The following is a 12900-nucleotide window of genomic DNA, read 5'->3' on the forward strand; positions in this document are numbered from 1 at the left end:
GGATTTTATAGTCATTTCTGGCCTTATTATATAGATTTCTGGCTTGTAAGGATTTGGCTCTTTTCCATCTACCTTCCATCTTACGTCTATGTCTTTTTGCCTTTAACATTTTCGTGTACAACTATTTGTTTGTTTTTTATAGGACACTTGATATCATATATTTTTTTTTTCTAAAATTGTCATCATATTTTTTGGTATAACACCCAACACATTCTCTATCTACCATATGTTTACATTGTATGTTCTCACAAGACATTTGCGCTGCACTAACCTCAATAAAATTCTCAGCATCAAAATTTTCCCGTCCCCTATATGTGATCAAATTAAACATCTCAAATACTCCCTTAAGTTCTTTCGCCTTATTATAATTTTCATCATCTACCCAACAATTTAAGTCTCCACCAATTAATGTATTTTTAATATCGTCCACCACACCCGTAAGAACACTAAATTCTTCAATGAATTTCTTCAAATAACTCCCTGGTGGTCTGTACAATGATATTATATTCAATACCTTACTGTTTCTTGTCAGTTTTAAATAGATGTATTCAAACGTTTCAAATACTATTTCATTCATGATAGAAACCCTAGAGAAAGTTTTCGACACGAAGACACCCACTCCTCCTCCAGTTTTGTCCTTTCTTGGTACGTGGTAGAAATCATGAGTACACGGCGTCATCTCCTGAATCTTTGAGTTATCACCAATATTTCTCTGCAACCAAGCCTCAGTTAATAAGCCTAAATCTAATTCCATTTCATTAATAAGATTTCTAATCTTTATGGTTTTATTCCCCACCGATTGAATATTTATCAGACCACAATTTACCAATGGGCTAGACTCCATGATCAGTTCTATTTTCTATCCTGGTAAGCTCATCCTTATATACTTTACAGTTTTCATCATATGTCTTATGATTCGTATCATTGTAATTCCCCATTGAGCAGTTATGACACTTTATTGTATTAGCACTACAATCCGTGGTTCGGTGTTCCTGGCTACACTTGGCACATACCAAATTCCTGGCATTTATAACACTGAAATACATTGTAGGAATCATAGATTTTTTATTACACAAATTGACATTAAAAGAAATGGAAATCTGAACATCAACCAAACACAAAATGTAATAAAAAGAAATGCAATAAAAATATGGTTGATTAGACTCGTGGTCTTCTGCAATGGTCAATGATTGAAATGGGGTCGGACACGAGGACTGTGACCCCCGAGACTGTGCTGGTCTCGAAAGCAAAAGTTAAATACAAAATTTGTACACACAGTCCGAAATATGTAACAGCCTGTTCAACCTAAATTAAGTAAAAATTAATCTAAGCTAAAAATGTGGGGAAAATAGTGGCCGCATGTTTTTACCTGCACTCCTTACTTGGAAGACAGCCCTTGACCTCAAATGTCGGTTGATCAAATTGCCGTTGACCGAGTAGTTTCCACGGATTGTAACCTTGATTGGCCCACCCTTGGAATCCTCACTTTTTGTAAATAGGGTTTACCAGGCTCATCTTCTTCTGTTTGGTGGGAGTAGGAGCGAGAGGTGCACAGATCAACTGACCAGGTCAGTCAGCTGGTCATACTCATAACTACGGCTCCTGACTCCTGTACGAAAGGGGTGACCCATAAGTCATGTGGGTTCACTTTTCTTCCCCTTTCAAACAAATGAAGGTCATGATGCGTAAGTAACCCAGTGGATGTGCCTCATCGGGAATTTGGAACAGGGCAATATATTGTTGTAAGGAGTGAATAGGAGGTAGGATTTTGTACAAAATACTTAGAGAAATCTTGCTGCTCTAAGGGGATATACATATACAATAATCCTACCTATTCTGGCTAGCTAAAAAGAGTTTAAATATGAAATTAGCAATAGGCTGGTGCGATGGGCATACATCTTGAAATTAACAAACTTGAACTGGTACTCAAAGATAAAAGCTGCATTCAAGTCAGCAGTATTAAAATTATATTAAAAACCAGGTTAATAATTTATCTCGACACACGTATGAGAAAAGAACCACTGTACGCCGGTGTAAGACTTTTGTTGTGCGTATTTACGCTGTGACGTCACGTCTTATATTGTAAACAAGTTTGGTTAGTTTAAAATAGTCCTCCCAATATTTTGTTAAAGAAAACGTAGTATATGAGAAAACGTTTAATGGGCAACAATAATATTAGGAGAAAGTCTAAAATACGAAATAAAGAAGTGAAGAAAAATTCTTCACAGTTATGCTAACATTAAAATACTCTTTAAACTTTGACTGTATCCGGTAAAATAACATATTGAGTGATTGGAAAATTTCATGAAAATAGGAAAAGACAAAAATAAAAGGAATAGGAAAGGTAAGAACGAATAGAATGCCGTATATATATATATATATATATATATATATATATATATATATATATATATATATATATATATATATATATATATATATATATATATATATATATATATATATATATATATATATATATATATATATATATATATATATATATATATATATATATATATATATATATATATATATATATATATATATATATATATATATATATATATATATATATATATATATATATATATATATATATATATATATATATATATATATATATATATATATATATATATATATATATATATATATATATATATATATATATATATATATATATATATATATATATATATATATATATATATATATATATATATATATATATATATATATATATATATATATATATATATATATATATATATATATATATATATATATATATATATATATATATATATATATATATATATATATATATATATATATATATATATATATATATATATATATATATATATATATATATATATATATATATATATATATATATATATATATATATATATATATATATATACAATAGCTACACTCACAGGAAGACAGAGAAATCTAAACAAGGCATTGTCAAGGTGGCAATAGAAAAATGAAAACTTTAAAATGTTAAAATAAAATAGAATATAACCTTATTCATATCTCAGACCCCAAAATTCTTGTGTTAATGTTCATTCTCTTTCCTTCCACCAGTTTTTACTATACTTAACACCTTCATAGATACGTAAAAAACAACACAAGCAGGAATTTGCATAACCAACTTAAAAACAAACACAACAGTTCCACGGATGACAACTTATACAAAGCAGCAATGCACAGTATATATATATATATATATATATATATATATATATATATATATATATATATATATATATATATATATATATATATATATATATATATATATATATATATATATATATATATATATACTAAAAAAATTATATTATATATTACAGCTAGCAAGCTACCCAACCTCTCGAGTTCCGAACTCACCTTCCATTGTCTTGAGTTAGAGTTCTCTTGCTTGAGGATACACTATTCTATCTGTTTCCTTATTTCCTTTCTTGATTGGGGTATTTCCCTATTGGAGCCCCTATAGGGTTTTGAGCATCCTGCTTTTCCAACTAGGGTTGTAGATCAGATAGCAATAATAATAATAATAATAATAATAATTTGGATACATGGCTGTTGATTCCACAAAGCTTTCAGGACTTAAGTTTTGCTCATCTTCAGTGAAATTCTACTGTTTATCATTAACTTCTATGGTCATGTATTTTGGTTTTACAAGTCACGGGACGATAGCTTATCTACACTCATTTTACATTTAGAATTATAACAAGGATTTACACGATGGCTATAGATATGAATATAGCATAATGCTATGAATGACAGCGATCCAATAGAACTGTTATTTATTTAAGTGTGGGAAATAATTCCGGGAAAGGCCTCCCCGTTTCTGATTTCCAGACCCGAGCCTGAAGGATAGAACGCCAACACTCTCACACTTGGCAAACTAGAGAACCGCAATGAAGACGGTTTGCTTTTCCCGCACACATTTAAGTCCAAAGATTACTCTATACCGGGACTGTCGGCACCGATATCACCTTGATGTTCAGACGCTACTCCAGGGCACAGAATAGTAAATCCCAATCAAGTGTGGTTGGACTGAATCAGTTACGTTAACGACAGTTTCACAAAGAGTTAGGGGGAGCAGTACTGTAAAAGTCAAAACGTCCTAAGGACCACCAGGAGGTAATACCGTAGAACATTACAATAAAGGATTGACACCAATAGCTTTTCATTGACGTAAATATAAACTTCCCCTTAAGTCATATCTCACCTCATGAGATAACTCATTTAGTCATTTCAAAATGTAAAGGTTAAGTTAAAAGAACCTTATTCAACTACGAGAGAATGCAAGTCTTGCGTCTCCTACACGAAGATGAAGCTGGGATTCTTCTGTAATTCCAACCTTGCCTTGTCCTCAGTTATGAAATTCAACACGATAAATCCAGTATCATAGAGACCCAGGTGATATATCAAACTGCGTAACTAAGCCTTCTCTGATAAAAATATCTTCCTCTACGAGTCTTTACTGATAACGAAGGTGTCAACTGATACAAATTCAGTCTTTGATATTCTAACATCACCTATTATATGTCATTATTCACCACACGCAACAATATCTGTGGAGGAGATCACACAATGTTAACGAAAGAACACCAGCTGTATATGTGCTTACGGATTTTGTGACTTTTTTCCAGCAATAATAGAAACTGAAACTTTTAGATACTATTCCTGTTATTATTGATACTATTGCTATTATTACCACTACTACTACTACTACCATCATAAAAGTTACAGTAATGTCTCTTACCGGCGTTTACACTTTTATTATGCTTTCATTCAGATAGTTTTCATTTTTACCATCATTTTCAATGTTTTTATGTAAACAAAATAAGGTGTTTAAGTTTGCTTCGATATACCAATAGAACAGATAATTTCATAGTAAGAAACCTGTAATAATCTCTCTCTCTCATATATATATATATATATATATATATATATATATATATATATATATATATATATATATATATATATATATATATATATATATATATATATATATATATATATATATATATATATATATATATATAAATATTCATATATTCTCTCTCTCTTCATATATAAATCCATATACTGTATATACAGTATATATAAATATATCATTACAGACTAATTACAGGTACCTTTTTTCTTCTGTATGAAAGACCAAATACAATGTATTGGCCCCGTATATCTTGAAGATACTAACCTTATGGTTATCCACTAAAATGAATAAAAAAACATCAGCCTTCTTTTCACAATTCATTTAGAGTAAAAGCAACATTACCCATCCATCATATAGGCACAACTGAGCATTCGTAATTTGTAATGTGACATCACCATAAGGTACAAAGCGAGATTGAGAAACATCTGGGAAATAAAATTATTGAATATGTAACGTGACCCTTTGATAATTGACTTTGTAATTCCTCATGCTGTATCAATTTCTAGATGAAATTTGAGGATTTTGATTCAGCTTGAGCAATATGGCTAAATTATGGTATTGCGTTGCTTAAAAGCAACAAAAGATAACAACAATTATGTGATTATGTTTGACTTGGAGGGGGTTTCTTCCTGTCATCTCAGTCCACTGGTAGAATATTATACGGAGTGACTAAATACGTACAGTACTGTATAGGCAATTTAAAGACCAATGGCTGGATTGCATTAAATGAATTCGATTCTGTAAACAAACACTAGCTATTCAAGTTTTGGTAATGACAGTGCATTAACATCATTGCTTTTGTGCAGTATTGACCTCTGAAGGTGCAAACAAAGCAGACGAGATACTCGACGTAAACTTACCTGGACTGAGGACAGCCGTCATAAGAAAATGGAATTCTTTAGTGAAAATGGATAAAACTTTTTACCTCTTCAAGCTCCAGATTTTTCTCAGTTATAAGCCGATAGCATTCTCTTCCGAAGCAGGGTGTTTCACTATCCTCTGTCTCTTCATGCCTTACAATCATTAGTCGTCACTCTACTGTACTTGGTCCGACTATTCTGGTCATACTGTCTCCCCTCCAAAAGATGTTACACTTTTAAATCTCAAGTACTATTGACAAATTAAAACAAAAATTACAAGAAAATAAGGTTTATTTTAAATAGCAATAATTTATAAAATGTTGCTACTGGTGCAGTAAGATCATAAAAATTATAGTTTAATGAACATAAGTGGGTGCAAAACAATCTTATCAGCGTACTCCATTTAAAATTCATCACTTCTTAAAACTCTCAATAAATCACTCTGCCATAATTTCATACTACATATATTGTGTTTTGGTATTTCGTTTTTGTGAATACAATTACTAATTGTACCCAATACGCACTCGAGTGTTACATACACATGAACGCTCGATGCAAGTAAATTTTTAATTGTTGCAATTCAACATAGCCTGATTGTTTTACAACTGAAGGCTTCCCATGAATTACTCAAAAGTAAAACTGTCACTGTTTATCCATTCCTTTGCCTCTAAAGCATTTACATAATAACAAAAATTACTCGGTAAAAGAGATGAATGTTACAATAGCATTATTTTATAGTTGTGTGCTAAATACTGTATATGCACACATAGGCAAATTAACACATAATTCTGGGTTCACTTTCATTTAAATGTCCACATAGCAATCCCATCTAGATATTAAAACTTTTCAGGTAGTAGAACTGTCACACAATTTAGCCTAAAATGGTGAGCTTCTCCCAAAGTTACTTATATACACGAAATTGTACTAGTACCTTTTATTCTGTCAGAAAATTCACTTCTCCCCCCTTTCACCATAGCTGTAAATTAATTGTCACATGTACTGTATATACAAATGCATTAAAGCAAAACAAAGCTCTACTGGTATGGTCCATCTCCACATCCCCAAAATGAGACGCCTGCTAACGTACCAACAGTAATCTCTTCTACATCTTTTTGATAACTAAAACATATCAAGGCTACAATGCTCCTTAAAACCACAGTGCATCTCCATCATCCTCTTCCTCAGGCTGTGGATGATTTTGGACATGCTGCTGACCCCCTTGGCCACCCTCCTCATCAGAGTCTGACACTGCCAGATCGTTGTTGATGGTGGCATCATCATGAGGCTCAGAGGGCATCATGCCTCCTAAGAACTCCACAGATGGATCATAACTGGCATCCACTTCCATACCACCACCATCTGCCAGTGCCCCAGAATTTTCCTCTCCCTCCATGCCTTCCTCACCTTGATAATAAGAATACTGGGCTGCTAGCTGAACCATGGCCTCTGCAGCTCCTTGCGTTTCATCTGGACCCTGTTGCTGTGGTATGTAATGGCCATCCTCTAACTCCAGTCCATCACCTTCCATGCCCTCCCCTGGAATTTCAACTCCTCTTCCTCCGAAATGGTCCTCTTCATCTTCACTGAACTGCAGGTCCTCCTCAAGCACAGTTCTGTGAGCTTCCTCCATTCTCCTTCGTTTGGAAGCCCCCATCAATTCATGTTCTTCTCCATCCCCATCCACAACATTGACATGTTCCTCATCCTCATCTCCAGAATACGTCAGAATATTGTCAGGAGAGCCAAGATTGTGATCTGGGAGGTCCTGTTCGGGTTCTGCGTACGTGTAGTTGGTATCATCATCGGGGCCAAGGGAAGTCCCGAGAGAGTCTGTTTCTGCCTGTTCTAGAGCCCGTTCTTGGGCCAAAGTAATCTTCTTTTCTAATGCATCAAGGTGTGACTCATACTCAGCTAAACTTTCCCTGCAGACCTGTATTAGAATCTCAGCCTTCTGAGTGAAAGCAGAGTCCTGTCCATTATATCGAACACTATTCGTCAGGATTAGCTCCATGTCATGCATGAATTCTGCTCGACTATGATACTTGTGGTTTTTCACTTTTTTGGCAATGGTAGAGAGGTCCATTGGATGCTGAATTACCTCATAATAGTCCTTAACATTCTTCTTATTAACAGGTTTCATGAATGGCCACGACTCCTGCATGGTAAATAACTTCTGATTCACAATGTTGTCAAGAATGTAATCAAAAGCAACTTGATCATCGTCATCTAGGAGAGGATTAATCGCTTTTTCCAGTCTCATGAGTTTCTCCTCTTTCTCTGCAAACCGATCGATACAAAGCTCCAACATCTTCTGCGCTGTGACTGTCAATGTGCTTTTTGATCCATTGTATAGTTTTGAATTCTCCACAATGAGAGAAATGTCACCCAAAAACTCTTCACGGCTTTGATATTTCTTCTGTCGCAGATTATCCCGGATGGTGGAAAGATCCATAGGATGGTTGACAATGTTGTAATAATCTGGAACTTGTTTGATATTAACCGGAAATAGAAATGGTTGGGCATCGGACATTTCTCTCATCTCATTAAGCATTTCCTCAAAAATAGTTGACAGGGTAATTACAGGGTCAATCCTACGCCGATTAACAGAGCGTTCCTTTCTCTTTAAGTAGTCGCAGTGAACCACAGTTCCTGCTCTGCGTCTCTTAGCATTGCGAACTTGATCCTTGGGGACTTTGAGGACAAGTGACCGTCTCTTGATTTCCTCAGCATGTTTAATGACTTTGGAAGACAACTTAATCTTTGTGCCATCTACATTAATTAGTTCTTCAGATTCTTCAATACCATCCTTCTCCATTTCTTCCTCTTGTTCTTCTGTAATAGCTACACTAACTGGTTGAGAAGCAGTTGTGTTTCCTGCATACATTGGACATGCCTTGTTGGTACGCATGTGACCCACTTGACCACATGCACCACATTTCAGTTTCAAATCTGGCTTCAGCTTCGGTTTCTTCTGTTTTGGTGGGGTGGTAATACCTTTCAGTTGCCTTTCTTGATTCCTCTTTATTCTTCTCAACTGCTCCTGCAGTCGGCGACGTTCTCGCTTCATCTCTTCCTTTTGTGTTTCATCTAACTGGCCAGCAAAGCTTTTTATAAATGCTTCATCTTTGGATGTTCTTATTTTGACATAGGTGTCAATGACTGCTGTTTTACGGACAAACTCCGTTCGAGTGTACTCTTTGCCATCAGCCGTTTTGAAAGTTCGAGTGATTCTCAACAAACGGCCAGGAGTGCCAAAGCCGAACTGGGAATTTTCATCTTCCTCTTTCTTTGTTCCCTTCTTTCTATCACCGTCCTTATCGTCGTCTCCCATTATCATTTTCTGAAGTTCCTTTCTTTCTTGTTCCTCTTTTTCAAGAGTCATCTGGGTGGTGGTTTTCTTATTGGCGAGGATATTTTCAATGTATTTTCCTTTCTCTTCCATATCAGAGTCATTGTCCTCTTCTTCCGACGAACCTTCATCCGTGGACAGGACTTCTTCTGATGCCAACACCCGATTCTGGAGGTCAAAGATTCGTTGACATTCTTCCTTGTACCTTTCCTGATGTTCTGCAATTGAAAACCTGTTGCCCCTAGAGAATTTATTCATACCTTCTTCACCAGCCTTGGCTTTCTCAGTAGACAATGTTCGCACCACGTCAATAACTTCCCACCGAGTCAACTTCTTGATTTCATCCTCTGGGACTCCATACTGTCTAAGGAGATTCTTAGCATTGTTCAGAGAGAGACGACGAAGATCAGCATCTGTGCCTGTGACTGTTCTCTTGGGTTGTTGTTCCTGTTCTTCTTTATTTTGCGTTGGCTTATTGGGAATGCGAATGTAAGAAAATCCCTCACCACAGCCAGTTGGATCTGCTGGACCAGTTAACTGAAGCAGGCATTTGCCTCTAACTGCCTGAATATATGCCCTGGTTGTATGCCAAGGAGCCACTTTAATCTCATCGTCCAACTTCTGCGTATCATCTTCATTCTCGTCTTCAAGGGCAGAAAGGAATTTGTCGCCATAACCAGCATCTTTTAAGCGTTGTTCCGCTGAACACATACTGAAGAACGCACAGCACTGCTCTGGTGAAACCATGGCCCTAATCTCTTCCTCTGTGGGTAAACGAAATTCTGGTTTTATCACCCACCAGTTACTGTCAACACCTGTTCGTTTGAAATCAGCACAAGGTTTAAGACGTTTCCTAATGGAACTCTCCGAGTGGGCTGGGAATGCTCGTTTTATTTCATCCATCTTAATTCTCCTCGGAGTGTCTTTGCTTTTCCAGAAGAGACGATAGATAAACACCTGCAAAAAGTCTCGGACAAAGTTATTGGCTCTTTTAGAATTAGGTCCGGGAACTTCATATAGAGGACATTCTTGACCAACAGTGAAGAGGCCATCAAGCTCTCGTATGGAGTATGTATTCCTTGTCCTAATTATGAGAAAGTCAGTGGGAGGCATTCTATGTTCATACATAGATGCTCTGTAAAGATTATTTTCAAGGGTCTGGATACTTTGACCTGGATGCATGTGACCTAAAAAGGGCGAGGTGTGTGCATATGCAGTTTCACCAAACCTAAATTCTGGCGGTCCTTTGTCATTCCCAGCTCTCCTCTTATAGTAGTTTTTAATTCGTGTCGCCATACCCACCTGTGATAAAAGTGGGGGATATTCCTCACAGTATTCCAGTAGGATAATATCTCCATCCTTGCCTGTAAGATCTTCCGGAGTTCTCATGAAAAATACGTCACCACCGCCTGATGCTAAACGCTCGCTTTCCCTTTGTTTGGCTTTCTTCTTGATTTCTTTGATTAGTGAAAATACAGCATGCGGTCCCTGAGAAGAAAGAGTGCCATGTGAGTACCTCTTGAGTGGTGGGCGATGGAAAAGACGAAGTTTCTTCTCTCCCATGTATGTTGGAACAAACGGTGGTTGTAATTCAACCACTGGAGTAGAATGTTGGAGAAGACCACCTCCCATGGTCATCTTGATAGTTTGCTCAGATGATTTGGGTTGATAAGCTTCATCATTAGAGATATTGAAGGGATCCTTGTCAGGGGACTTGGGAGGCGGCGGGGGCGACTCTTCCTCAATCGTTGTGATGACACCCGCTTTACCCAACAAGATCTTGGATTTCTTGACGTGAGGATGAGGAATCTTCACCTTCACAGGCGTATCTGTACCTTGGGATAGGGTCGCGGGATCTACATCCTCGGGGATGCCAAGAATAATGTTTTCGTCGTTTGGGTCCAGAGTCAAAACTGTTGGTTCTGGAACAGAATCCATACTTTCTGGGTCCCAAATAATGTTATCTTCCCATATCCCATAAACAAGTTCTTCATTTTCAACAGGAAATATAGAATACCAAGTATCGTCCACTGGGGCCTGACTTTTGCTTTTTGTTGCTTTGGTAGAAGTAAAAGAAGTAGCCACTTTAGTAGGTTGACTGAAAGCTTGCGCAGTCCTGTTGTAGCTACTTGGAACCCAACCTGCAGCCATGTTCTTTCGTTTCTGATTTAATTTATGTTTGATGTCATCCCCATTCCATATTATATCGTCTTCCCAATTGTACTGGGTCACCATATGGAAAGAATCATCAGGGAAGTCCTCATCTGTTTCACTTGTGGTCACCTTGATAGGATTTTCTTCTTTTATAAAATCTGAGCCATCTTCAGTTTTTTCTACAGCTCCCATCTCGTCTTTCGTTTTAACCTTAAAGCCGTAGTCAAAATTACATCCGGCCGCAGGCACATCAAGCATGTCGTACCAAAGCTGGGCTGGGCCGTATCTCCAGTCAGCCTCGTGAGGTTTGTTTGGATCGTGATGATTTCCTTTGTCCCCATCTCCTTTCTGGTTTCCATTTTCCTGATCTTGCTCCTGAGTCTGACTGAATCTGACACTGTCGTCTGCAACACATACTTCAGGAGTTGGTTCTGGCCCGAGCTTAAGATCACAGAGTTTTATTATGTCGGATGATGATACCTCTTCACTATTATACCCGTCGTCACCGGAGTAATTGTTTTCTGAAGAGGTGGAGAGAAGCCGTTTCTTCTTCTTGCGTTTCACCCCCTTCCATATCTTGGGCAGGTTGGATATCTTACCAGGACCAAACAAACGTGCAAATCTCAACACTGAATCAGATCGAAAGTCAGGAAATATTTCCCTGACATCAATGTTCAAATACTTGGAAGGCAACATAGCAGCCAAAGGAGTAGTGAGCTTTTTACGATCGGCCAGAGATAAGGCTGCATTTCCTCCTTCAGAGCACCTGGGTAGAGGGGGAGGTGGCATCAACTCCGAGTCCGACTTGCTCAAACCATTTTCATCCTCATCGGCGTCATAATCAATACCGTCGTCAATCGGGTGAGCTAACGTATCATCTTCTGCCGCCTCGTTGATGTCAGAGTAATCGACTGCTGAGGGACTCTTTTCCCCAATCTCTTCTTGCTCTTCCTCGTGATCTTCATCTTCTTCGTCATCGTCGTCGTCATCGCCATCATCTGTCACCTGACGAATCAATGATCCTAACCCCAAACGAGACAGGGAGGCCAACTGTCGTTTGCATTCCCCATCAAAGAAGTCTCCTTCAAGCTGGCCATGTGTATCAATGTTGCCAAACAGAAAGCTTGTTAAAGAGAGAGTCTGACTGGGGGCATCAGACCTATCAATATTATCTTCATCTTCACTGTCACTCATTTTGTTTAATTATAAAGCACAACTCTCCTCAAAGTAACAATATTCTTTAATTAATCTTCCATTTTGTTCCACCAATAGCAATTATACATCCATGCCTCTCCAATGGACCTGGAAGGTAAAAAACAAAACAATTAGATGGATGAAGTAAAGACTGAACATAAGTACAGTAATACAGTACGCTCATATCTGATTGCTATTCAAGAGCAATCTGGCAAAATTTTATTAATCCCAATAACAGACATTTGACATATTCTTTCATACAACTCTATACTGACACTAAAACAACTCTTCCATTCTAAAGACGGTTCAGTTACTTAAATTACACCTATGTACAGTACAATACTGTAATGTACATTATTATCTACTGTACTTGTGAA

At 36.8% G+C, this 12900-nt stretch overlaps 1 protein-coding gene across 3 annotated transcripts in view; it reads right to left on the reverse strand.

Annotated features, from left to right (window-relative positions):
* Positions 1 to 6099: 6099 nt before the first annotated feature.
* Positions 6100 to 12900, reverse strand: part of Taf1 (TATA-box binding protein associated factor 1) — a 32415-nt gene continuing 25614 nt past the window's right edge. For all 3 annotated transcript variants that reach the window (XM_068352731.1, XM_068352729.1, XM_068352732.1), the window contains one exon: positions 6100 to 12631. In XM_068352731.1, coding sequence (XP_068208832.1) covers positions 6974 to 12523 — 5550 coding nt within the window. In that variant the 5' untranslated portion in view covers positions 12524 to 12631 and the 3' untranslated portion in view covers positions 6100 to 6973. The remainder of the gene's footprint in view (positions 12632 to 12900) is intronic.

The sequence above is a fragment of the Palaemon carinicauda genome, chromosome 29 (genome assembly GCF_036898095.1).
Source record: "Palaemon carinicauda isolate YSFRI2023 chromosome 29, ASM3689809v2, whole genome shotgun sequence".
Lineage (NCBI taxonomy): Eukaryota > Metazoa > Arthropoda > Malacostraca > Decapoda > Palaemonidae > Palaemon > Palaemon carinicauda.